General features: G+C 57.5%; 2 protein-coding genes across 2 annotated transcripts; one reads left to right on the forward strand and one right to left on the reverse strand.

Moving 5' to 3' along the window:
* The first annotated feature begins 82 nt into the window (after positions 1-82).
* PIN1 (peptidylprolyl cis/trans isomerase, NIMA-interacting 1) lies at positions 83-12,186 on the forward strand. The gene is made up of 4 exons (XM_035308762.1): positions 83-232; positions 2,278-2,478; positions 7,677-7,787; positions 10,890-12,186. The coding sequence occupies exons 1-4, from the start codon at positions 112-114 to the stop codon at positions 10,997-10,999; spliced, it is 543 nt and encodes a 180-aa protein (XP_035164653.1). The 5' UTR covers positions 83-111; the 3' UTR covers positions 11,000-12,186.
* Positions 12,187-23,960: 11,774 nt separating this feature from the next.
* On the reverse strand, positions 23,961-25,244 carry LOC118155439 (microtubule-associated proteins 1A/1B light chain 3C-like; the record flags this gene model as incomplete). Its single annotated transcript, XM_035308698.1, has 2 exons — positions 23,961-24,649; positions 25,114-25,244. Coding segments are annotated over 2 exons (339 nt in total), but the record flags the coding sequence as incomplete, so codon positions are not given.
* Between the last annotated feature and the right edge of the window lie 42 nt (positions 25,245-25,286).

The following is a 25,286-nucleotide window of genomic DNA, read 5'->3' on the forward strand; positions in this document are numbered from 1 at the left end:
GGGGTACCGTGTAGCCTCGCCGCGCCCCCTCCCTTCCCGTAGCCGCCGGAGCGACGCGCGCTCCCACCAATGGCGCGGCGAGTGGGCGTCTCCCTGCGGCTGAGCGAGCCAATGGGAAGAGCGAGAGGGGGACGAAAGGGACCAATGAGGGCCGGGAGGCGCAGGCGAGGGAAGATGGCGGAGGAGGAGAAGCTGCCCGCGGGCTGGGAGAAGCGAATGAGCCGCAGCTCCGGTACGGGGCGGCCGGCGGGGACCGGGAGGGGTCGGCGGGGACCGGGAGAGGCCCGCGGAGGTTCCGAGGGACCGGGGGAGGCCCTGAGGCACCGGTAGAGGCCCCGAGGCTCGCGGCCGGGCGGCTTCTCCCCTCAGCCCCCAGCGGCCGAGCCCCGCGGAAGGCCCCGGAGCTGAGCGCCGGAGGCCGCCGGTCCCGGAGCGGCCGGTGCCGTGCTCCCTGCCCCGGCGTGAGGCGGTGCCGGTGGCTGCAGGGCCCGGGGTTGGGGGGGGAGGAGTGGGGGGGCTGTGGGTACGGGGCCCGGTAACCGGGGGGTGGGGGGGGGGGGGCGGGGGCGGCGTTTTGGTCCCGGAGCGGGTCCCGCAGCGGCCGAGGTCGGAAAGGATCCGTGGGGGTCACCGGCAGGATCGCCGCGAGCAGCTGGCACAGGATCCAGGCGGGGGTTTGGGTGTCTCCGGGGGTGGAGGCTCCAAAAACCCTTCAGAGCAACCGATTCCCGTGCTCCGTCACCCTCAGAGGGAAGTAAATCATCGCAAAAAACGCTCCCGGTAAAGCAAAAAAAAAAGCTCCCAGTAAATAACGCTCCGAGACGGAACGTGGCTGGGAGAATTTTGGGGCCAGGGCCGCGTTTCCAGCACGGTTTGCTCTTTTGCAGCGAGGGCTTTAGGGGCTCGAAAATGGGCTCCGAGCAGCTGACGCTCGGTTTTGTCCTTCCTTTGGCTGCTGGGGGAGATGAGGCAGGAAAAAAGGGTGTGCGTGGCCCTGCTTTGCCACAAGCCTTGTGGTTCCTGCGTCCTGAAGAAGGGCAGCGTTGTGGCTGCGTGGAACTAACAGCTCGTTAGCTGGGGGTTCATTAGGAAATCGTGCGCCTTTGCTGTTAGATCCTGGCTTTCTGCCCTCCCCCCCCCTGTGAGGGGCAGTTGCTGGGGTGAGCCCTGGGGCGGAGGACAGCAGAAACGGTCTCGGTGCTGAGTTGCTGCAGGTGGATTTCAGGCCGGATCCTGGCATTACCCGGCTTCAACGCTGACCCTGTCGCTTCGAGGAGCTCTTCCCGAGAGCTTCCTGCTCCAAAAAAAGTCATGTTTTCTGGTAGAAAACTTGATTTCAATGGAAATCCGGCGTGCCCCCCGTGAGCGTTTGTGCTCTCCGAATCACAGAATAGTCTACCAAGATCACCGAGCCCAACCTCTGACCTAACGCTAACAAATCTTCCCCTAAACCACATCCCCGAGCTCTACATCCAAACGTCTTTTAAAGACCTCCAGGGATGGGGACTCGACCACTTCCCTGGGCAGCCCATTCCAGTGCCTCACAACCCGTTCAGTAAAGAATTTCTTCCTAATACCCAACCTAAACCTCCCCTGGCGCAATTTTAGCCCGTTCCCCCTCGTCCTGTCACCAGGCACGTGGGAGAATCGACCAACCCCCACCTCGCTACAGCCTCCCTTCAGGTACCTGTGGGGTGCAATAAGGTCGCCCCTGAGCCTCCTCTTCTCCAGGCTGAACAGTCCCAGCTCCCTCAGCCTTGTTCTCCAGACCCTTCACCGGCTTCGTTGCCCTTCTCTGGACTGGCTCGAGCACCTCCACGTCCTTCTCGTGGCGAGGGGCCCAAAACTGAACGCAGCACTCGAGGTCCGGCCTCACCAGAGCCGAGTACAGGGGGACAATCGCTCCCCTGGACCTGCTGGCCACGCCGTTTCTGATCCAAGCCAGGATGCTGCTGGCCTTCTTGGCCACCTGAGCACGCTGCTGGCTCATATTCAGCCGGCTGACAACCAATCCTCCCAGGTCCTTCTCCACCAGGCAGCTTCCCAACCCCTCACCTCCCAGCCCGTAGCTCTGCTTGGGGTTGTTGTGCCCCAGGTGCAGGACCCGGCGCTTGGCCTTGACCTTCACACCGTTGGCCTCGGCCCGTCGAAGGCTCCTGGCTGCGTCCGTGGGCGTTCTCCCACCGCTCTGGGGGGGGCACCCAACGGGAAAGTCGAGCCGGAGCTGGTTCCTGGGGAGGTTTTTGTGCTAACCCCCGGCCCTCTCTCCGCCCGCAGGCCGCGTTTATTACTTCAACCACATCACCAACGCCAGCCAGTGGGAACGGCCCAGCGGCGGCGGGAAGAACGGCCAAGGGGAGCCCAGCAAGGTGCGGTGTTCGCACCTCTTGGTGAAGCACAACCAGTCCAGAAGGCCCTCGTCGTGGAGGCAGGAAAAGATCACGCGGACCAAAGACGAGGCGCTGGAGCTTATCAATGGCAAGTAAATGCAGCAGAAAGAGAGAAAAACCGGTACCGTTGTCGGGGAAAAGTCCTTTTAAGGCTAGACTTAACCCCGAGCGAGGTGGCTCAGTGTGTCGTGGGCTCGCTGAGGCGGTGTTGAAGCCGAGAGGCTCCAACGTGGACTTTTCACGTGGCGCAGCCGCTTGGAGAAACCCTTTTTTGCCCTGCGGTTTGCTCAGCACCATGAAATGGTGTCGAGATAGGTCCCAGCCCGTCTGTCTCCTTTTTTTTTGTGTCATGTTACCTCAGGTTTGTTTGTGTTTTCTCTGTTAAACCTGTACTTTTCCTTAAAAAAATAATAAAATTATTTAAAGCTAAAACCAAACGCTCTCTAAACATTTTTCTTTCATCTCGCTCGACTCCTCGCCCTGAGAGCAGCTGAGTTCCCACTGACCTCTGCCTCAAACCGAGTTGCTCGTAGGGAAGCGGTCAGCCCTGCCGAGGCCGATTTTTTTCTGTCAGCCCGGGCTTTTCCCGATGCCCTCTGGCTCGTGGCGGGGTCTAGGAGCAAGGGTCCCGCACGTCTTCCCCCCGGTCGGTGGCGTTGATCCTCGCGGCTCTGGCAGGAGAATTGACTTGAGGGCGTTTCTCTTCGGTGCTGAGCTTTTGCTTCCTCTGCGAGCGCGTCGAAAGCGCTGCTCCTCCTGCCGGCTTTTTCCTCTCAGGGTGAGAAACCCGGGGCTCGAGGTGAGGTTTAAATCCCCCCCCCCCGCTGATTAATTTAACAAATGAGCCCGTGCTCTCTAGCGGGCAGCTCTTCCTTCAAAGGCTGGGGGCTGTCCAGCCCCTACGAGCCCGCAGACACGTTCTGTGGTCCTGGAGCTCCCTTATTTACCTCCTATTTCGGCTTCAGCAGCGAGGGGAAGGAGATAGGGAGCATGCTTATTTATTCCCTTGATCCTGACCAGCAAGAAATGGAAAGGCTGCCTCGTTTGAAAGCCCTGGGGTGGGGAAAATCTCTCCCCGCTGTGTAAATCGCAGCGGGGGAGGCAGTGACCAGCAGGTGGTGTGCAGGAACTTTTGGAGAAGGAGCTGAAATTGCCGCCGCGGATGGGAATCGGCTCGGGGAATCGGCTCTGCCAGGTTAGGGTGGCTGAGGAAGCGTGGCCCGGGGGCGACGGAGCGGGATGTTGGCGTTGGAGATCTGCGCCGAGAGGGGCGGAAAAGATTAAACGGGTGGCGAGACGTCAGCCGAGCTGCAAGCCTGAGGTTCTTTGCTCCTTTTTTTTTTGGGGTGTTTGAGGAACAAAACCGGTTTGGTGCCCTCACTTTTTGGCACGGGCGAACTCGGTTTGACAGCGGAGGGAATCGCTGGCCTTTCAGAAGGGGAGGTCCTCGGGCAGAGCTATCAGGAGGTGTTTCAGGAGCTTGTGACCGGCTTTTCGATAGGGTTCTGTAAACTCGGTGTCTTTAGGAGCGTTCTTTGGGCTCAACGGCTGCCATGGCTTTTATTTCCTTTAGGTGCTCTCCTCTCTCTGAGGTGCCGCGGTTCTTTGCTGCCCGTAAAACCACAAAAACCCCAAGCTTCTTGCTCGTCCCTCGGCGCCCAAGGGTGCGACGGAGCTCGGCGGCCCCCTTGCTAACAGATCTCACGTTTCCCAGCCTCTCCGCGCCGCCTGAAAAGGGAAAAGCTGTGCTTAAAACCGTGTAAACCCCGTTTGCCTCCTCGCTGAAAGCCAGGGGATTCATTCCGAAGTCTGGGATCCGAAGGGGTCTTTTTGTTCCCGTTTGCCCCCAGGAAACGCTACTCGTGGGCAGGTCGTGGGGAGCATCGGCCCCGCAGCTTCTCGCGGGCGTCCGGAGTTTCTACGGCAGCTGAAATTCGCTGCCAGGAGGCCCAGCTTAGCTCTGCCGCGGCTTTCGTCGGTCAGACCCCGATGAACTCCCCACCCCCGAGCAGATGCGCTGCGCCTGCCGGACGCGATTACAGCGCGGGATTGTCCGAGTAGTTTGTCGGGGGATCGCTCCCGCCTGGGAGATCCGAGCCTTAAGGTTTTACGCGATCAAAACCCCAGGAGGTTTTTGATCGGGGACCTCTCCGCTCCCGCACGAGAGGGACCGGTGCTAAACGATAAATCTTTCAGGGAGGGGAGCTCAATTAACGTCGGATGTTCCCTTTGACAGCTTTCCTCCGGTAAAAAACGGAGGAGAGCCGAGAGAGCTGGAGGGGCGCGTCGGCCGCGAGGAACTCCGTCCGTTGAGGAAGGCGCAGCGGAGGATTAAACGTAGCTTAGCCCTCGCGTTGCCAGAGCTGCTGGGCGCCGACGGAAAGAAATGGGTGAGGAAACCTTTCGGTCCCTCTTGCGAGCTTGGATCAGGCGCCGTTTAGGAAGCACGTGGGGTTTTGGGTTCCTCCTGGCCGCGTTTGCTCTGCAGGTTATTCCAGAACGCCTCCGCTCCCCCGCGCGGAAGCCCGGTTTCATCTAAACGCTGCTTAGCATCGCTTTCTCTCCGCTGTTTCTTGCGTGAGAGCTGCTTTGATTACTTCATTCAACTGCCTTCCTTCCCGATGTTGACCTCCCAGTGGATTTACAGCGTCCTGCTCTTTTCACCAGCCTCTTCCCGCCCCGCGAAGCCAGCCGGCCTTTTAGTTGCCGCTCATGTAGGTCACCCCTTCCTCCGTTTCTGCTCTTAGCCCTTTTTTTTTTTTTCCACGCTTCGCTTTCGTCTTTTCTCCGGCTCGCGGTGGGATGCGGCGTTCCCCCTTCCCTCTTGGCAGCGCCTTCTCCCGCGGCGTTTGCTGTTCCGTTGCCCTCCTCTCGCGGAGCTGGCCGCGGCTTCGGCGCGGTGTTCCTCTCCGTTAAAGCCCCGCCGCCCGAAATCCGCCCGATTTCGCGACTCCCCGCCTGACGTCCTCCTCCCGGCCCCCAGCAGAAATCGTCGCCGCCTGCGTCGCTTCGCTTGGCGCCGTCGAATCTTGCTTGGTCATTCGGGCCACGTTTTAGTGTTCCGCTCCTCCTTTCTGCTGACGGCGCTTCGCTCGTTAGCCCCGGCCCCGCTCCGTGCCGCAGAATCGGCTCGCGAAAAGCCGGCGTTCGCCCCAAAATTTCAGCCCCAAATTCCTCCGCGTTTCACTTCAGCGCCGTCCTTCATCTCGCTTTCCTCGCGCCAGTCTTTGATTTCACTGACACCCGAGGGATTTTTAGGGGGGATTTACTCAAAGCTGGGCACTACCTTTTTTTTTTTCCCCCCCCCTGTTTTTTTTTTTTTTCTTTTTAAACAGCTGAGATCGCCTGGGGGGAAGGCTCACGAATCCTCGCAGCGCCCACGTTCGGACACGATGCAAGCGTCTCGTCCTCGTAGAGGGGACGTGAAGCAGCGCTGTCAGCTTCAGGTTTCACCCCGGAAAACCCTCGTCCGCCCGAGAGGCGGATTTGGCTCTCGGGCTGGCGTAAAATTAGGAACTTTTAACGACCGAATTCCCTTTCAGAGCCTGGGAGCGGCTCTACCGCTAGGACCCAGCTGATGCGACCGGCGTGGGCGCCTGAGGAGTGAAATGCATAAATTCAGACGCTCGGATCCTTAATTTGGGGGCTTTGTGGCTTTAAAGCTTTAATTCCTGACTCTTCGGCGTGTTTCGTGTAGCGGTCCGATGGGTGCTTGCTGGGGACCGGCAGCTTTATCCAATTAGCCGTGTGTTTACGGTGGTGCAAATACATCTTTTAGGATAAAACTCTGTTTTGTCAGCAAGGAGACTTCGTGCTCAAGCAGCTTCGTTTAATCGGATGAGCGGCGTCGCTCTCCTTCCTCGAGCATCCCCCCGTGACTGCCACCCAGATAAATAACCCCCCCCACACTCCGCTCCCGTTTCCTCCCGCGTGTTTCCTCAGCTATACGGCGTCCAGTCGAGCTGGGAAATACCGATTTTCTTCATCCTTTGCGGCGGAAACTCCTGAGAGCATCCCTCCGGGTCCCTCCTTAACGGCTTCGGTGTTTGGGGTTGCGCTCCTCTTCTCTTGATCTCTCGTCAAGGAGCACGAGGTGCTGTTACCGCCCTTTTCCAGCCTCACTTCGGTTTTAATTCAGCCAAAATTTTAGCCAAGTGCTGCTGCTGCTGCTCCCGACTTGGGGTTTTCTTTCTGAGGGTGGAAAACTGCCTTGGTCTGACACGGAAGGTGTCTTTGCCAGGTCTTCTGGAAACAGAGGAGGTTTCTGCAAGGAGGGACTTCACATTTAAGCAAGGCTCTCAGGAGAAATCGGTGTAGCCAGGTTTCACCAGCCCCAGGTTTGGGGCCGTTCCTTTGGGGTAGGGACCTACGGCTCTGTTACTTCCTGCCTTCCTCTTGGAGATGTTCCCCTGCTTAAAACACGGACAAATCATTTTTTTTTTCAGTGTGACTTCGGTCTTGAATCCTCACCTATGGTCCGAGGCACACAAAGCGAGCCCTCCTGGCAGGAGCAAGCTGTCGTGGGCGGGCGGAAAGCTTCCCAAAATCCCGGCTCACCCGACTGTCCTCGTGCAGAAACATTTCCCGCGGCCGCTGCTAAGCCACATTTCGGCAGGGGGTGGCTGCAAATCAGCTGCACCCACGCTGGCTTGGGCTTTGGGCCGAGCGGTTCCGCTCGTGACGGAGCCGAAGCCAGGCGAGTCGCAGGAAATCTGCCTGGGGTTTTCTCCTCGTCTCAGCCAGCCGTGAAAGGCCGAGGGATGCGGCGGTGGTGGCTGAGCTTCGCTCGTGGCTGCACGCGCTCAGGTTCTCTAATTACCGGCTCCCCTGGTTAAGGCTACGAATATTTCTTTGCTGACCTTTTAAAAAGCTGTCTTGGCAAATAACTCGCTCCTTGGGGATCCTTCATGCTTGGTCTTCCACCCAGGCGAGCCCTCCTGAAGCCGAAAGCTCATCTGTTTTGCAGCCCAGTAATAAATTCCCGTGCTTGAGGGGGTAGCAGGAGGTGGAATTAACTTTTTTATTCTTTTAACAGAAGCTTAAATAGAAATGGACCCTGGGGCAAAGGTGGAAACGTGCTCGGCAAAATAAAAACCTGTGACAATTGCTTTTGGGGTGGTGGGGAAGTTTGGCTCTGTCTTTGTTCGGGCTTGAAAGGCTTTGTGGGGAGGGGGGGGAATATCAAGCACTGGGTGCTTGATAAGGTTTGGGGGCGGAGGTGTTGATTTTTTTTTGTCTTTTTCCCCGTTTTCCCTCTCCTGACCGAATTATTCCCTGCATCTCCAGGCTACATCCAGAAGATAAAATCGGGAGAAGAAGACTTTGAATCCCTCGCTTCCCAGTTTAGCGACTGCAGCTCGGCGAAAGCGGGCGGCGACCTGGGCGCCTTCGGACGAGGTGAGTGGAGCTCAGCCCGGCGCCACCGGGTTCCCGAGTGGGTGCCGATCTCCCCGGCAGGGAGCAAAGCTGGGTAACGCACCCTGCTGCGGGGGGAACGGACACAAAAATGGATCCGTGTGCTCGGCGGCCTGCTGTGCAGGAAACGTAGCTTGCTGCCTAGAAGTTAAACCAATTAGTGCAACCATAATTCTATTCCAGGCAGGGAGGGGACGTTGGAATTGGCTTTTCCCTCTAGGAAAGGATTTCTCTGGTCGCGCTGAGCCGAAATCCAGTTGCCCAACGTAACAGGGATAAGGAGGAAACGGTGCCGGATAAATGATCCGGCATTCCAGTCTTAAACGAGAAAGCTATTAACAAATTGTGGAAATGGGAACGATGCGCGGCCCACCAACGTAACGTTGCTGGCGAGAGAATTCGTTCCGGGGTTATCGATTGGCGCGGTCGGGGAGCGATAACAAAAAGCTCGTGGATGCGTCCTCGTTAATGAGATTTGCGAGGGCGGGAGGAATGATCTTCGGGATGGGAAAGCGGAGAGCTGAAACCTGCCTTGCTTTATCTCCCCGGTGCCTTTTTGCAGTCATTTTCCACTAGGAGCAAAAATTATGAAAGCAATGATGTCACGGGTACGGCTACGGTATTTAAAGAACAAACCCAAATCCTCGCAGCGAGGGTGTCCGTGCATATTTTACTTGAAGGAGGTCACAAAAGGTACCCGTCAACGAGAGAAAACGCTATATTTGTCACGATAATCCGTGCCCCGCAGTCGCAGGAACTTGCAGCGATCCCAGAGGAGGAGCTGTAGGAAGAGCTGCCCACGTCTGGAACAGCAAACGGCGCGTCGAAGCCTGACGTTTTGGTGGAAGCTTTTTTTCCCCAGCTCACGCTCGGGGTTGGTGGGAAGCGGGCTGGAGCCCTCAGAAGCTCATCCCAGGCTCTTACCCCCGTGGCGAGCACGCGAACCCGGCAGGAGGAGCCTGCCCAGGGCTGTCACCCACACGGGCAGGGTGCCGCAGGATATTTCGGGCACCGGTGGGCGTGCTGCTGCTGGAAGGGACTCCAGAAGCTGCTCTTTCACCCCCCGCTGCCCGAAGCCCACCTGGCTTTGGCAGGGGAAACTATTCAAGAGTGCAGGTTCTGGTTTCATTCTTCGTTATATTTTTCCCCATATACTTCTTTAATCGCTGCTCCTTTTTAAGGTCCGCTGCAGCTCAGCAGCGCTTGCTTCTGCAGTCATAGAACAAAACGAGGATATTTCCTGGGTTCCCACAACAAAACATCCGCCCTAGGAGGCTCGGCTCAGTAGAAACCCAGCTCCCTGTGATTTTTGGAGGAGCGCAGGAAAAAAATAATACATATTTTTTTTTTCTGGCTGCAGCAAAACCTAAAGGAATGTTGCAAGAGGCCGTCTCCACTAGATGACACTAGAGCCACGAGCGGTGGCCGAGCTCCTCAGCTGTCACGGCCGTCCCCAGCTCTGCCGCTTTTCTCACTGGGCTGCAAATGTAATTTGGTAGAACGCGGAGCGGTGGTTTCTTCAGAGGTGAAGTTATTAAAACATTGCCATTTATCTTCCTGAAACCCTTCAAATAGGTCTCGCCTCTGCTCGAATAAGCGCCGCGGGGTAGCGGAGGGGCTGTTACTTCAGCTGAAGCAAAGATTTCAGGCCCTAGGAGGGAAGAACCGAAAACCTGAGGTGCCGAGGTGGTTTTTATCTGACGGTGATTGACGCTGGCTTTGTAACTGGAGCCTGGCAGCCGGGCGAGCTGTTTGCCTCCCCTAGCAATTTAAATGCTGAAGAGAGAGAAGTGAAACTGGAAAGTCAGAGGCATCGGATCACTTCAGTAATCAAATGTGTTTGTTTTTTATTTCGGATGGGGAAAGGGCCAAGCCGAAGCTGTTAGGGCAGATCCTGAAAGGGGGGAGTTGAGCTTTTGTGGCATCTTAGCAGCCCCGTTAGAAAACTGGATATGGCTGGGTGTGGGACCTGAAATAAAACCTAAATTCTGGCGATGCTGCTTGGCTGCGCACGGTGCCTCTCGGCTGTGTGGCCGCCGAGCGGGCTGGGAAGCTTTAATTCCCCAAAAAAAACGGCATTTTGGTGAAACCTCTGCTGGCGATCCAGCCTGTGAGCCTTCCGCAGCCCTCTCCTGGCGCGTAACAGAATCCAAAGCCACAGGCGCTGCCTTGAAGCTCGGAGACGGGGCTCGTAAACCTCCAGGAGATTTCGTGCTGCGGTTTTGGCAAGGCACCGGTCTGAACATCTCCGCAGGCGAGCGTCGCGAATGCGGCCGGCGCTGCGAGCGGAGAGCGAGGGTTTCCTCGGCACGGGGAGCTGTCACCTCGCAGGCGTCTCCTTTTGCTGCTTCAGCTTTTGCCAGGAATCCCCCCCCACCCCAACGAGATTTCAGCCTTTCGGTAACGACAGAACCTCGTTGTTTTGGCTGGGGTTTGCCGTTTTCCTCGCTTTAACTTCTCTTACAGGAAACCAGGCGCGATTTCTGTCCCCGTGCCGCTTATTCTCTCAGCTCCCCCGCAGAGCCGCGCTCGTTCTGCTCGTTGTTCCCCTCGTGGGGAGCTTCCTCTGGCTTTCCTGAGCCCGGGTTACTGAACCTCCTGGAAGTCAGTGACTCGGAGCCCTACCAGCAGCTCTTTATCTAGGTCATGACATGAGCCACGTGTGCCGTGTAAATTATTTAAGCGCAGCTCGTAATGCACACCGCGTCCCCTCTCCCTGCGCGCCCCGAGGGCGCGTGAGGCTGGATGACAAACGTCCCCTTGTGCCGGTGAGTCTGCAGAACAGATTTCCTCTGCCTCCCGAGTCTGCAGCCCTCTGAACATCTTCCCTTGCTGCAGTGATGTCTGCAGGATCCGAGCAGAATCTCTGTTCGAGGAGGGGGGGAAAAAAAGTGTGTACACGCATGTGTGAATGAGTTGTTTTGGATCATCTTCGGGGAGCAGACAAAAACAAACACCCCCTGCGAGTTATTAATTGGTGACTTTGTTGTTTGCCTGGAAGCTGTCTTCATTTGAAGCTTGCTTGCTCAGATCTTCCAGTCTTTGCTGGGCTTAATTGAACTTTCTCGTTGCTGCTCTCTGCAGGTCAGATGCAGAAACCTTTTGAAGACGCCTCATTTGCGCTGAGGGCGGGCGAGATGAGCGGGCCGGTTTTCACAGAATCAGGGATCCACATCATCCTACGCACAGAGTGAAGTGCCTTGGTGACACGTAGAAAGGAAAGGGCGAGGGGAAGAAAGGAAAAAAAAAAAAACAAAACCTACTCCAACCCTGCACTCTCCCAGATGAACTTCATATCCAGTTTCAAAACAAAACACACAAAAAAAGCTCATTTCATATCTCAATGTCTCCCCCGGCACCTGACACAATGTTTTTCACCTGCAGAGATGCATGGTTAGCCAAGGGTGAGAACGCCATCAAAACGAGACAGTAGCATCTTTCATGAGCAGAGAGAATGTTTAAAAACAACGGTTCTGGCATGCCCCAGCTGCTTTGAGTTTTATTGACGTGTCTCCTAAGCCGAGGAATTGTCAATGCTAAAGGTCACACTTGGGTGCTTCCCACCTCCTCCCCGTTAAGAGACGCGGAGTATTTATCGCAGCGCTGACGATGGTGAAGCTGACTTGTGAACTCTGGTGCTATGACGGAATGAACTCCCCGCCCCTCTGCATGTTTGTTCCAACGCATTTTAACCAGAATAAAAACCCTGTTTGCTCCGCAGTCCAGCCCGGCGGTTTGTAGAAGCCTTTTCCTCAAGCCGGTTGTAAAAATTGACCCTGAGGTAGCGAAGCGACGAGCCACTTGGCGTGGGGCACCCGCGCCTCTCCCCAGCTTCCCTCGCCGCAGCTCTCCCCGCGAGGATCCCTCCCTCTGCCCCGTCCCGTGGTGGCACCCGGAGCTTCCCCCCCCCCGGCCCCGGGCTCCTGCCGCCGCTTTTGATTAAAACTTGAAGATGCCTTTTTGGTCCTGAAAGCAACCGAGAGAGGTTCACGGCCAGTAGTTCCCGCGGCAGGGAGAGCGCTGGGCAGACCCGAGCTGCCTCGCGGTCCCTGGGGTGCTGCCCCCTTCCAGCCCGAGGTCGCTCCGTGCGGTAGGCAGTGCCATCCTGTAGGGCAGGCTGTATTGTGGATTTCCACTTTTTAGCTAGAAGGCTGGTTTTTTTTTTGGTTTGTTTCTTTGTTTTTTTTCCAAGTTCCTCTCGATCCGCTCGTGGTTTAGACACTGTTAAGTCATCGTTTTCCAGTTCCACCGCATTGCTTATGTTTAGCAAAATAAAAACAGAGAAAAAAAAAAATAAATCCCAGCTTTGGTCCAATGCAAACCAGCTGTAAAAGTTCCAGTTCTCGTAAGCAGAAAATAAAGCCCTCTCCAATTAAACGTTTCAGGAGCTCTGGTATTGATTATTTCTCCTCCTGTGTCTGTAGAGATCTCGCTGCTCCCGTTGCCAATGAAAACCTCTGCACTGTCTGCTGAGTTGGCCGATGCTGATGGTTTGAATCCTTAAGATGGAAGCGTGGCTTTCTTTTTTTAAGAAAAACTCAACGTTTTCTGTCTCAAGCTGTAAGCCTTTATTCCCTCTTGGCGTTGGGTTCACGTGCTTCGTGCCGAGTCGACGCCTCGTTTTGTAAGAAGCGTTCAAACCCTGCTATAAGCCGCGAATTCGGGTTAAAAAAAAAAAGTCCAAAAAGTGCGATTTGATGACTGATCCTTCCCTCCCCGCTTCTGCAAACGTCGGTGTCCCGTTCACAGCACGAAACCAGCCGCGACGGCTCCTCGGTGTGCTTTTTTTTTGTCCTAAAAGCTCCCATTTTAGAGCTGGGGAAAGGCAACGTCTCCTCCCTCCCCTCTCCGATGACCGTGCTCAACAAAACAAACACCGGAATATCGCTGGCGTTTCTGCTTTTGCTTTGACCCTCGCTGGTTTTGCCGGGGAAATGGAAGGTTTTGGGGCATCAAAGTTGGTTTCCGTAGCAACACATCGATTTTTTTTATATATAAAAAAAAAACCATCCAGCACAGGGTGACGAGCAGGTGAGGGCTTAAAAAGGGAAATTACCTCAAATAACCGCGCGGTATCGTGAAAGCAGGATCAAAGGTAAATGAACGAGAGCGGAGGTGGCAGTTCTGTCTGGACACGCAGAAGGCGAGTGCCTTGCTGCTGCTGCAGGGGTTTTTGCCTCCTGGTGCTGTGCCGGTCCCAGCACGGGCTTCGAACTGGGACCGGTGGCCACGGGAGAAGGGGTGGGGGCTTTTTGGGGTGGGGGTGAAGATGGTCCTGGCGGGTTGTAGTGGGGCAGGACCTCTGTGAGGCTGTGCGAGAGGGAGCTGGCCTCTAAAAAGTGCCGTAAAAAGCACGGCTAAAGCGAGGCGAGCGCCTGGGCGTGGGGAAGGACCTGCCCGCGAGTGTCCCTGCTGGAAATCCTGCCCCTTGACGTGGAGGGAACGACTTCTTCCTTGCTGCTTCTCCGCAGCCTGGTGGCTCTCCCATTGCAGCCTCGGTTTGTGACCTTCAGCCCTTTGAAAGAGGGGGAAACCCGAGCACGAGCGGGCGGTGCTTGCTGAAGCCCCCCCCGTGGAGCCCTTCCAGCGCTGGGGTGGCCGTGGAGCAGCTTGGAGGGGCTGGGACAGGCTCGGGATGACCGGAGGGACGTGCCTGGAGCATCAGCGATGTTTCCCAAAGCCCCTTGGCAAAGCCCCCGGCTCCTCCATCCCGACACGGCCGCATCCTTGCCTCGTTTGCGCCCGCTCTCCTCCAGGGGTGACAAACCACGAGCTGCCTTGGGCTCCTGCCCTTTCCCCGGGGGAACCCGCGCTTGTTGCTGCGCTCGGCGAGCATCTGTGATACAGTAACCTGATTTGCCACGCCGTCGTGGCCTGGATTCGGGGCCCTTCCCTTCCCAGCACCGTTCCTGGGTGAGTCACGGGTGAGCGGCGCGGCTCCTGGTCCTGCAGGGGTTCTGGCTCCGTCCTCCGAGCGCGTGGCAGCCCTTGGACGCCGGCGCGGTGACGCTGACGGTAAGCTCTTGTGACGGCGCCGCGTTTGAAGCCTTCGCTTCTCCGGGAGGATCATTTCAGGGATTTCTTCTGGTTGCTCTCCAGGAGGAGGCTGTCACATCCCAAGAGATTGGGAGCTGGGCTGGAGGCAGAGCGGGTTCTTCGCCGTGCCGCACCCGGTATTAAAGCGGGGCTGCCCGGCTCGGGGATCCCCGCTTCCAACCCTGGAGAGGGGCTTGGGGAAGGAATCGGGCTTGGGTCATCCCAAAATTCGCCCTGGGACTGTCCGTGCTCGTGGCTCCGAGTCTCGAGGGGATAAGGGCCACGTTGGGGTGAGGTTCTGGCAGTGGTGGTGTTCGGCGCTCGTTGCTTGCGCTGCTGAGTGGTTTGGTCCCAAATGTGTTCGGTTTTCACGGGGGCTTGACAGAAATCGCCTTTTCTGGATAAAAAGCAGTAGAGCCACGTGCTCGGGGGCTCGATTCGGTGCCTCTGCTCCCAGGGCTTTGCTGAGTACCTTGATCCTTCAGATCCTTTTCCCCAGGAATGCCACAACTGCAGCAAAATCCTCTTCTTCAGCAGAAGCCCGCTCCTCCCCTTCCTCAGCTGCCCTGAGGCTGCTCTGCACCCACTTAACGCTCCTGCTAATTTCCCTGCCCAATCCCTTCCATTCAGCTTGCTCCTTCCCCTCCTGGCACCACACGTTTTTCCTTTAACCCCGACGAAGGCACCGGTGCAAGGAATTCTTGGCGGAGGCCAAGTTTGACCCGGAGAGGACCTGCGTGCGCTCGGGCTCCTTCGCCTGCTGCGTGCCCTCGCCTTTTGCTTCCGTGAGCTATTATATCTGTTACAGACGAGGAAACGCCCTGCTCGGACTGCAAATATTCCAGCCAGGAGCCATCTCCCTCGTTAGCCGGTCGCGATTTTCGGCTCGGAGGGTGCCTGGACCTCTGGGTGCAGCCGTTGCAAGGAATAAGAAGCGAGAGGCCTCTCCCTGCAGGGCCATTTTGTGAAAGCTGCCTCGCAGCGTGGCGTCTGCCCGGGGAGCATCTTTTGCTTCCGATAGTTCTGCAAACATCCCCTTAATTGGATCATCAACTGGATCTAATTTGCCGAGCGTGCCTCCTCCCCCCCCCCCCCAACTCCCCGTGCTTCATTACGGGTCTGGGCAGCCGAGCGGCGTGCGCGCCCGCTGCCAGCTGCGGGAGAGCTGCTGGCAGCTCCCAAGGACACCGCCGGAGCATTTAGCCCTGCTGTAATGAACTTTTCCTGCTAATTATTTTTTAGGTAGCTTAAAGGACAGCCAGCTCTCGCTGCTGCAGCCTGGCTGGAGGGCGCGGGAAGGGGAGCGTGCACGGGTGCAGCCTGGAGGGACGCGATGTTCTGCGCCGGGCTCTTCCTCCGAAAGGGGCTAGAGAGAACCAAGGTGTTTTTTTGTTGTTGTTGTTTTTGTTTTTCCTATATTTTAGCCCAAAACACATCGACTGCAGCCCGGCCAGGCTCGCAGGGCATTACCAGGCTTGCAAACTCATGCTGGAAGGACAGGAGCGAATTATTAGAGAGCAGCAAGTCACGGTGGGGGGGGGAGGTTGCTGCGTGCTCGGAGAGCAGGGGAGGGAAATCTTGCCTTCGAAACGCAGCTGAGGCCGAATTCCTTGGGGCATTCGCCACCTCTGGTCTCTGCCCACGTGAGCGCCAGGGAAGGACCCGAGTGGGGAGCCGGCAGTGCCGCGCGCCGTCCGGCTGCTCTATAATGGATGGGGGAGCATGCTTTATTCATGTTCAGCAGCACGGGCGAGGAGGATTCAGGTCGCTGTTTCCACGAAAAGGCTCAGAGAATGTTTTAACGTGACGACGACTCCGGCGGCTTCAACGGAGCGAAGTCTCCTTGTCCCCATCCTCCTGCCTCCCCGTGGCCACCCGGCCGTGAGTGTGGGGAGCCTTTTCCCCTTGGACGGTGCCAGACTTCCCCTTCTGCTTTTAAAGGTGTCGTTTGGTTTCCTTTAATTGTTGTTATTTTTAAAAGCAACCCTTTTTTCCATCCCAAATGCTGCTTTCCTTCTCATAGTTCTGCTTCCTACGGGATTTGGGCAGGGAACTGAGGATGGGTGAGGGTCACCGGTGGTATCTGGATCCAGCCCAACGTGCTTCGAAGGCGTGTGTGGCCTCAGTGCCGGTAAATCCCGTGGCAGTGCCGAGGGTTTTCTTTCCCGTTGGCTGGAAATCGGGCACGTGGGGCCGGCAGGACCCGGTGCTTGCGTGCTGGGACGGCGGGAGCCCGGGCAAGCTGCTCGTCTTTGGAATTTACAAAGGGATGCTTTGGGGTGGGGTAGCGCTGCCCAGCTCCCCTGCCCGGTTCCAGGCTCAGCCACCTGAATTAAACCTCCTTCCTCCAAAAGGTTTGGGCACAGGGTAACAGCCGGGCTCTGCTCCTGCACCCTGCTGCCTCCTCGCCCCGCCGGGAGCTGCTGCGGGGAAGCCACGAGCCGGGGAAACGGCCCCTGGAGGTGGGAGCAGCTTTGCACGAACCTGTCCCACCGCAGCAGGCAGCGCCGCCGCCGCCGTTCCTCGTCGTTCCAGATGAGTCAGAAACTTCCCCGGCTTCCAGCAGCTTTGCCCGGTGGTGGGCTGTTTGTTTGGTTTCCCTCCCTCCCGCAGCCCCCGGCTGTAATGATGATGAATCACGCCGCACCCCCGGCAGCCCCGGCGATGGGAGCTGCAGAAGGGCCGGAGCTCGGCTTCGCGCTGAGCCAATTAGTGCCTGGTTTTATGCTCGTCAGTTGGCCCATTAAACGTGGTCCCTTCCAACAAATATTTGGAAACCTGCAGCGCCGGGAGGGATCTTTTTCTTGGGGGGGGGGGAGGGGGGGAAGGAGATTTCTCCAGCCCCTGGCCAAGCATCCCCGTGGCTCTGAGGCCGGCAGAGAAAAGCCAGGGTGAGATGCAAGGGCTGGAAGCTGGAGCGAGAGAAATGCAAAGCAGAGGCTGGTTTGCACGCCTGCTGTTCGCTGCAGTAACACACCCTGGGATGCATCCAGCCCTGGACGTGCCCCAGTCTGCTGTTTCTCACCCTTTATGACCTCGTTAACGCACAGCTCACGATTTATTCCCGCGCCTTTGGTGTTTGGGTGCGTTAAATCAAGCACGACGCTGATAACCTGCTGCAGCTCATCCCCCTGAAATGAAAAGCCAGCGGCTGAGCCTGAAGTTGGACAAACCCACCCCAAGTAAGCGGCCGTCCCGGCACGTCATGCTGCCTCAGCACCTTCCCCGGGGCCGTCTTGCCATAATTCACTTACGGGCTTTAATCGCTGAGCCCTTGTTTGCCTCCACTGAGCCAGCAGAGCTGGAAAATCCTATTACACCTTCCTGAGCTGCGGCTTTCTGCCCTGCTGGGTCCTGTCTCCCAGCCTGGTCCCATCGGCTGTTTCGGGGTGTCCAGGAGCAGCACCCCAGGGCTGCGAGCCCTGCCTAATTAGCTCTTTTCAGCCCCATTAATGAGCAGGGAGTAAAGCCCGGTGGGCGAAGCAGGGAATGGCTTTCCCCCCTGTTTGCAGGGAGCACCGGTGCCCGAATCCCTGTTGAGTTTTGGGGCTGCAGCCCCACTGCGGGGCACCGCCTGCACCGTCCCACCCTGTAAGGATGCTCAGCTGCATCCCAAAGCTCCCGGGTTTCCATGGCAACTCCCTGAGCATCCGGGCTGCTGCTGCGGTGCTGGGAGAGGGGCTCAGCATCGCCTCCTCCGCCCGCGCTGGGGAGGGTTCGGCGGCTTGGCATCACCCCCCATGACCTTTTGGCATTGATTCCCTACCCCGTGCAATTCGGGGCAGCCCTTTAGGAGGGGCGGATTTGCCCGGAGCGGGTTCAGCATCGGGGCACAGCGCGGTGCCTGCGGGTGCCTGTCTGCGGCTCGGGGTGCCCTAAGGTTTGCGTGCCTTCCGTTCGGTTTATTCAAGCGTGCGAGGAACGCGCGCGTGGCTCCAGCAAGCCAATAAAAAAATTACTTCCCCCACCCCCCCCACCCCCCGTTTCCGACCCCTTCGCAGCTCGGTTCTCAAAAGCTGCCCCTTTCCTTAGGACGCCTGGTCCCTTCTGCATCCCACTGGGCCCTGGAAGTGGGGATGAAAAAGAAGAGCAAAGAGTGGAAAGAGCTGCAATTAGCTCGCAGGCAGCCTGCGGCGAGGCACCCGAGCCTTTTGTTGGGAGCTGGGTGTCTGGCGCACAAACTCGCGAGCAGCCACCTGGCTTCCCCGGCAGAGCCGAGCCCTCTCCTGCTGAATGGCTCTCAAAGGCAGATGATGACCATTATCCCAATCCGCGGAGGCAAATGATGCATTTCCAGCCCTCCAAGTGCAGCCGCAATTAATCAGAGTCTATTTATGGCGGGCTATTCATCAAAAGGGAAGAAATCATCAACATTGTAATGGGGAAGCTTTAATGTCCACGCATTCAGAAGCGAATCTCAGCAAGCTGCTTCCAATCTGCACAAACATCTCGCTGCCGTGGAGCGGGGAATACATTTCCATATTAATGACCTGAGGGGCTGCGATTACTTCCAGGGAATGTGCTGCTAATGCAGAATGAGCGGGCTCGCACCAGCAGGATGAGGCCCTGGTGGGCAGAAGCAGCTTTGCCTCTGGCCAGGTGCCTCTCCCCTTATCCCCTTCCAATTTTAGCGCAATTTAAGGCTTTTTTTTTTTTTTTTTTTGCAAGGCCACGAAGCGTGGCTCCAATTCGGGGCTTCGTGGCGTGATTGTAATCCCCCACCACGAATGGGGGGAAAAAAAAGTCACGACCTTCGTTCTCCGCTTGGCCCCGGCGGATTTGGGCGATGGATTTCCCCTTTTTGCCAGATTCGGGCAGGGGCAATTCAGGTTGTTCCCCATTTCTCCTTCCTCCTCGCATCGGAGGGAGAGCCGCCGGGCGGCGGGGCGTTTTTATTCGTTTTGGTGGAGTTTTGTCTGCCTGCTTTGCCTGCAGATATCCGGGAGGCGACGGCGGAGAGCGGGCGAGCTTCGCGGCCGTCCAGCTGTTTCCAAGATCTGTTCCTCCCACCTGGCATCGCTGCGGGGCTGTTTGGTGGGGAATCCCCTTCCCTCCCTGCTTCGACACCACGCTCGGTGAGAAGGTAAAAGTCCTCCGCTGCTCTCTGCGAATTTATTATGCAAAGCGCTGGAAGAGCCAGAGCAGAAGGAAGGGGCCCCTCGTGCCCGGATAACGAAATTACCCAGACATCAAGGCGTCCTACCGGGAGCACTTGCCATCAAAAAAAAAAAAAAAAAGCACGTTTTTTTTATCCCTTTCCAGCAGCTGTAAATCTGCAAAGCAGGAGCCAGGTTGAGGTCCTGGGGGAAATCTTTTAATTTGAACAAAGCAGCGCTGCCAGTTTCGGGGGACGGGCGGAGAAAGCGGTGATTTATTTGAAGCTTCAGGGCCAGGCAGGGTTTCCATCTTCACGCACGAGGCTGTGGTGGAGCTGAGCATATTTGAGGCAGCGCGGTCCTTGGGAAGAGCCCCCTCTGCCTCTCCAGCTCCGTCTCCACCGGAGCATCCTCGCGGAGCCTGGGGGCACCCCCTTTTCCCTCTCCCTTTCCTCCCTTTGTCTTTTCTCGGGTGCTCTTTGGGACGGATCGGAGGCAACCCCCAGGTGCTCTCCGGCCTCTGCTCCATCACCGGGCACCAAGGGGGCCTCTGCTGACGGGGAGAATTCAGACAAAGCCGGGATCCTGGAGCAAAACAGCGATTTTTCTATTTATTTCTATTTTTTGGCTGCTCTTGCGCTGAACAGCAGGAACGCAATTAGCAGCGGTGTTAATGGAGCTGCTCCCCCCCCCTGCTCTGCCCTCCTGCGCCTCCTTTCTCACCTCTGCCTCTCGTTTTGCAAAAAAAAAAAAATAAAACAACCCTAAAAAAGGGGGGCCCCCCCCCCCCCCCCCGTCACATCCAAGCCTTTATTTTGAGAGGCAGCTTGCTAATAATAATAATTTTGAGAGGCAGTGCTAATAAAGCACCCAGAGACCAGGCTGGGTTCCTAGAAGGTTTCAATTCATAACGAGCGTCGATTAGAGAAGTTCGTCACGTTAATGCCACCGAGATGCCTTCGGAGGAGCCGATGCCTTCAGCATCCCCCCCCCCTGGATCCTAAAAACCTGCTCGGGCTGGGAAGTGGAGGGATTTCTGAGGGATCCCCCGCCCTATGGATGCCTGGAGCATCCCTCTTTTGGGGGTGGCACTGGGATCCTGCAGCCCCTGCCTCTCGCAGCCCTCCCGTAAGTGCCCCAAATCCCCCGTGCTGTGCTGGGAGGGCAGCGCCGCCTTTCCAATTTCTCTCTTTCATTTCTTCCTTCTGCCCGGAGCGAGCCAGGACAGCTCATTAGCTGCAGACCTGGTGCTAATTGCCTGATAGGGAAGGTGAATCATTGCCCTTACTCATCCCGCCGGGGAGCCAGCGCCGGCCAAAACCCAGCTCGGAGATGGCCGAGGGCGAGCAAAATCCTGCGATCCCCCAAAGGATCGGTGCCTTTGGATGCTGAGGGTGCAGGCGAGGAGCCAGGCTGGGTGCAGCCAGCTCCGGTCTGAAATATTCCCTCCCGCGGGTTATAAATAGCTGGGGATGTGACTGCGGCGAAACCGCTTTTAATATAAAGTAATGAGGAGGGGAGGAATGCAGGCAGGAAATATCACCGCTGCCAGCTCAACCTGGATTTAGCGCTGAAATTAAAGAGCCTTGGGGGATCCCAGGATAAATAAAGGGGAATAAATGGCTCCGAAGAAGCGAAAACGTCGAGGCTGGGCTCGTTGAGCCCTTCAAAGCCGTTCAAGCCCTTAAAAACGCGCAGAGGTGCCGCGTCCCACCAGACAGCAAACCTTTTTCTGGGGGTTTTGGGGTTTATTTTTTTTCCATCTGAGGCTGTTTTGATGCATCAAAAAATGGGTTTGGGGGGCGGTGGATGGTGCAGGAGCCTTTGAGCCTTCTCCATCGCTTCGTGGCTACAGGATTGAAACCCAGGGCAGATGCTTCGCGTAAGGAGCCCCCAGATTTGGGGTGGGGGCTTACAGCAGGCAGAGGAAGCGGGTGCAAGCGAGGGCTTAATCACCTCAACGTGGAGATGGTTTCATTATCCCGGCTGGGATGGAAAACATCTATTCAAGGGTGAGACAAAAGGGACTGAGCATAATCAGGAGCCAGTGTGCTGAGCAGCAGTTTCCCACACAAACAGCATCTTCGGAGATGAAAGACCAATTTATGGAACAAAGGCACGTCGCTTCTCCCACCCGACAGAGCCCAAAGCAAGGACGTTTCCCTGCTGATGAAGCCACGCACCAGCTGCGAAGGGAGTTTGATGAGGAGCAAGGGGCACAATCCTGCCCAGCTGGTGGGCATCTGGGGGACCCCGGTGCTTGGACTCAGGACACAGCCACCAGCTTGTTCTCACTTTTTTTTTTTTTTGAGGGATTTGTGCCCAAAAAGGACACCGGTGGCCCACGTTTCGCCTCGCTCTGTTTTAGGAACTTGAGCAACTTGGGTTGCATGTAAGAAACGGGGAGGAGAGGCGTTACAGCTGGCTCCTTCCCACCCAAACACTGCAAGGCCCTGCTGAGAAAATTAGTCGCCTCATAATTAACTCCAAATTGTCTCAGCAATAAATATGTGATTGTGTCTGTACGAGGAGGGACAGCTCACGCTTACAAATTCAGCAAAATAAACGAAGCAGCCGAGAAGTCCACCAGCAGCCCCTTCCGAGCCGGTTGCTTTATTTTATTTTATTTTCCCAGGGGACCAAGCAGAAGGCGGGTGGCATCTTTTAGCATCACCACGTCTCCATGGGGCAGAGCTGGCCCCCATCCGTCGCCCCCCCCCAGGGACAAGCTGCCCTCTCTTTGCAGGATGGGATGGAGATGGACACGAGTTCCCCCACCAGCTGCACCCACGCTCCTTGGGTGCCCTTTGAGGCCACCCAGAGCAGCCAAAACGCCTTCAAGTTGCTCGTTTTGCAGCTCATCATCCCAGGGGGCACATCGGCTGCCTCCTGCTGGCCCTAAAAATGCCTTTTTTTTTTTTCCCCAAGATAACCCATCCTGGGGAGCAGGGTCCCTGGGGAACCCCATCTCCCAGCTGCTTCCCTTCAGGGATTTGTAACGGGAAGAAGTCAAGCGCTTACGTGCCGCGTTCCCTGAGCTGCTCTATCCCTCCGAGGAGCCTTTTTGTAGGATAAACAGCCACTTTCGGGTAATCCTCGCCGGGCTCCTCAGCGCTTTATGGCTGTGCTTGGATCTGGAGCGAGCAGAGAGCCCAAAGCCCCCCCGGTCCTCCCCATCCCCTTCGGAGCATGGATAACACCGGTGCATCTCCAGAGGCATCTCCTCCACGTGTGGTTTGCTCCCTGGAGGGATTTCCCCAGTTACAGGGCTGGCAGCAGCTTTGCACCGAGCACGCCAGGACCAAAAAGGGTCCAAACGCATGGGGAAAGGCTTTTAAACCACAGGAGAGTTTTTGTAACAGGGAGGTTGGCACAGCTCGGGGCCAGAGCGAGGGATTCCCGCTTCTTCCTTCCCAGGTGATGGTGAAGGGAGGGTGGAGATGATGGAGCTGGAGCCTGGGATGGCTCTGGGCAGGGAAACGGGATTCCAGGCAGCTTCTGCCCTTAAAACACCCTTTCATTTTGAGATGAACTGCCCATCTCCCCCAGCCCCATCCTTTTCCTGAAGCCAGAACCAAGGGGTTAAAGGGGCTGGGGACTCCTCTCTGCGAGCATCGGGGTGTGGGACAAGCAGCTGCCATGCTCTGAAACCCCTTCCCAAATCAAACTGGGGGACACTGGGGACCACATTCCTCCTGGTGGGAAGGGGCTGGTGGCCAGCAGTGAGACCCTCCTAGGGTCTCCGCCCTAATAATTGCAAGCAGCAATTAGTGCAAAAGTGCACGCAGCAATTACTGCTGAAGAACACAAGTGGCTCGCTTCTGCGAATCAAGCAGCAAAGCCCAGTTCCCCACCCAGGACATCGCACAGCCCCACAGGAGGCTTTGGAGACCTCCTCAGGGTGCTGGATTTAACTGAGCACCGGCTCCAGCTGGTAACCGAGAGTTTTTCCTGGCGGGAAAGGGCTCTCCATCCCTCTGCAACCACTACACAGCCCAGTGAGGAGGGGATGGATGCGTTGGGGGGATGGATTTGCAGGGGAGCACAGCTGCAAGGCAGCTCAGGTCCTCCCTGCTTTCAGCCTCTCCTGGCTGCAGACGCTTTCTGGGAAGCGATTCTCCCCGCTAGCGGTGAAGAATGCGCTTTCATCTGCCAAATGCCAGCCCCATCCATCCTGCTCTGATGAGGGTAGGGGAGGATGGATGGAAAGGGGGGGGGGTCTCTCCCCAGCCCCCTCGTACCACACGTGGTGCTTTTCTGCTTTGCTCGTAGCCTGAAGGCTTCCAGGCAGGTCTCAGGTGTCGGAGGGATGCTGCTGGAAAAAAAAACAAGCTCGCACGAGGTGGTTCAGCACGGAGCTCCTGGGGTGCTCCGAGCCAGCCCCGGGGAGTTACGCACGTGGGTGAAGCGGAACCCTCGCCCTGACGAGCTCGCGGTCTTAATTACAAGATGCCAAGAGATAAGCAGGAGTGTGCAAACACAGCGAGGTGCGCCAGCCCCTTCCCTATTCAGCAGGGTTCGGGGCAGAGCTGGCTCAGCTGCGGGCTGACAGATTAAATACACGTTTGTAAGAACACCCCGCGCCGGCTTCCTGGAGCATTCGAGAGGCAAACAGTGCCCCAAAACGCCTCCCCGGCTGCTGGCACCCGTGGAAATGCCTCACCCCATCCCAAAATCTTCGGTGCTGCACTGCCGGGGGGGGGGCGAGATGGCTCAGAGGGAGCTGGGTGGCACCAAGGGGCAGCCCCCAGCCCCTTCTCTCCATCCGGGGTGGGGGGGGCTTGACTCAACCCCCCCATCACATCAGGGCCCCGGCTCTTGCTGCTGGCAGCAGCTAATTTTAGAGCTTATTTATTAGCGTTTTTAACCGTGAAACGTGCACGAAATACTCACCCAGGGTGACGAGGCACTTTCTGGCAAGGGAAGCCTTAAATATTTAAGCAGCGCTTTGCAGCATCGGCGCCGCTGCCTGACTCACAGCACGACGCGAAAATTCGAGCGCCTTTTGAAGCTCTGCTGCAGCTTTTTGCTCTGTGCCCTTTCGGGGGGGGGCGGTGGGGGGCTCACCCCCAGGCTCTGAGCAGGGAACGGGATGTGGGGAGCTGCTCCGGGGGTTGCTTTTGCCCCGTATCTGATTTGGGGGAGCAAAAATCCTCGCCCCTCTCAGTGTTTTCTCGCCAGGGATGAAGCCAGGTTGATGACCAGGGGAACCAGCCCGCTCTCGTTCTCTTTATTCCAGCAGCAAAACCTCCGCAACCCACCCAAATCCTCGGCCCCGATCCTCTTAGGAGAGCAAAGTGGCTTAGAGAAGCCCAAGGTTTCCACGCAGCCGGCCAGCTGTTGGGCTGCAAAGCCTCGCACAAAATTCCCCCCCTGAAAAAAAAAGAACCTCTGCGTGGCCCCGAGCCAGCACCAGCCTCTGCCACGCCAGGGGAGCGATTTTGGGCCTAAATCCCAAGGATTAAGGAGCAGCCGGCAGCGGGGTTGGGACCGGGACAGAGCCATCAAAGCACAGCCAGGTCGGGGCTGGATGGGGTCTGCTGGGGAAGGAGCCCCCCGAACATCTCCTGGGAGGCGTAGGTGAGGTAGAGGAAGCCGTCCTCGTCCTTGTTGTCGCGATAGAGCTCCTGCATCGTGACGGTCATGTTGGGCAGCCCCCTGTTGTTCACCAGCAGGTAGAGGGTCTGCGAGGAGGCCAGGCAGAGACGAGTCCTGCCAGGAGGGGAGGGGAGGCACCGGGGGAGTTTTGCTGCAGATTGGCAGCAGCAGGACCCCCCAAAAAAACCCAGAGGAGAGGCAGAGAGCTCACAGGCATCCTCCCCCAGCCCCCTAAAGCCACAGCAGATGGGGCACAGCATTGGGGGGGGGGTCCTACCTGCAGGGCTGGAGCCCCCCTGCAGGTCCCAGGCTGGTGGCCAGATGCTGCTGGCTTGCAGGGCCGGGGCAGGTTGGAAATGTTGGCGAGCAAACGCTCTTGGCTAATTGCAAAAGGCTAATTGCATCAGGCTGAGGCTAATCAAGGCACGCACGGCGGGGCAAATGCCTGGATCAGCAGCTTCCAACTCGGGCTGGTTTTGGAGGCTCAGCTGCATCCGGGGGGGGGGGGGGGGGGGCGATGTCCCAACCCCTTGCCCAAATTAAGCCCCCCAGACCCCTCCGTGCCCCTCGCCGCTTACCGCAGGGTGACAGCGAACTGGGCCAGGGGCAGGTCCTGGGACACCAGGAACTTGGTCCTGCTCAAGGGGGGCAGGTTCTTCTCCTTCTGGTAGCGCTCCACCACCACCTGCAGCAGGGAGAAGGGGCTGGGGGGGGGGGGGGCAAAACAGGGGGCGGGGGTCTCCGGGGGGCG

The sequence above is a fragment of the Oxyura jamaicensis genome, chromosome 30 (genome assembly GCF_011077185.1).
Source record: "Oxyura jamaicensis isolate SHBP4307 breed ruddy duck chromosome 30, BPBGC_Ojam_1.0, whole genome shotgun sequence".
In the NCBI taxonomy this organism is placed as follows: Eukaryota; Metazoa; Chordata; class Aves; order Anseriformes; family Anatidae; genus Oxyura; species Oxyura jamaicensis.

What these genes read in the sequence shown, in the direction of transcription:
- PIN1 (XM_035308762.1), top strand. Translation starts at nt 112, where the DNA reads ATGGGAAGAGCGAGAGGGGGACGAAAGGGACCAATGAGGGCCGGGAGG. An exon ending in GCGAATGAGCCGCAGCTCCG is followed by an intron (nt 233 to 2,277) that starts GTACGGGGCGGC and finishes CTCCGCCCGCAG; the next exon opens with GCCGCGTTTATTACTTCAAC. An exon ending in CCTGGGCGCCTTCGGACGAG is followed by an intron (nt 7,788 to 10,889) that starts GTGAGTGGAGCT and finishes TGCTCTCTGCAG; the next exon opens with GTCAGATGCAGAAACCTTTT.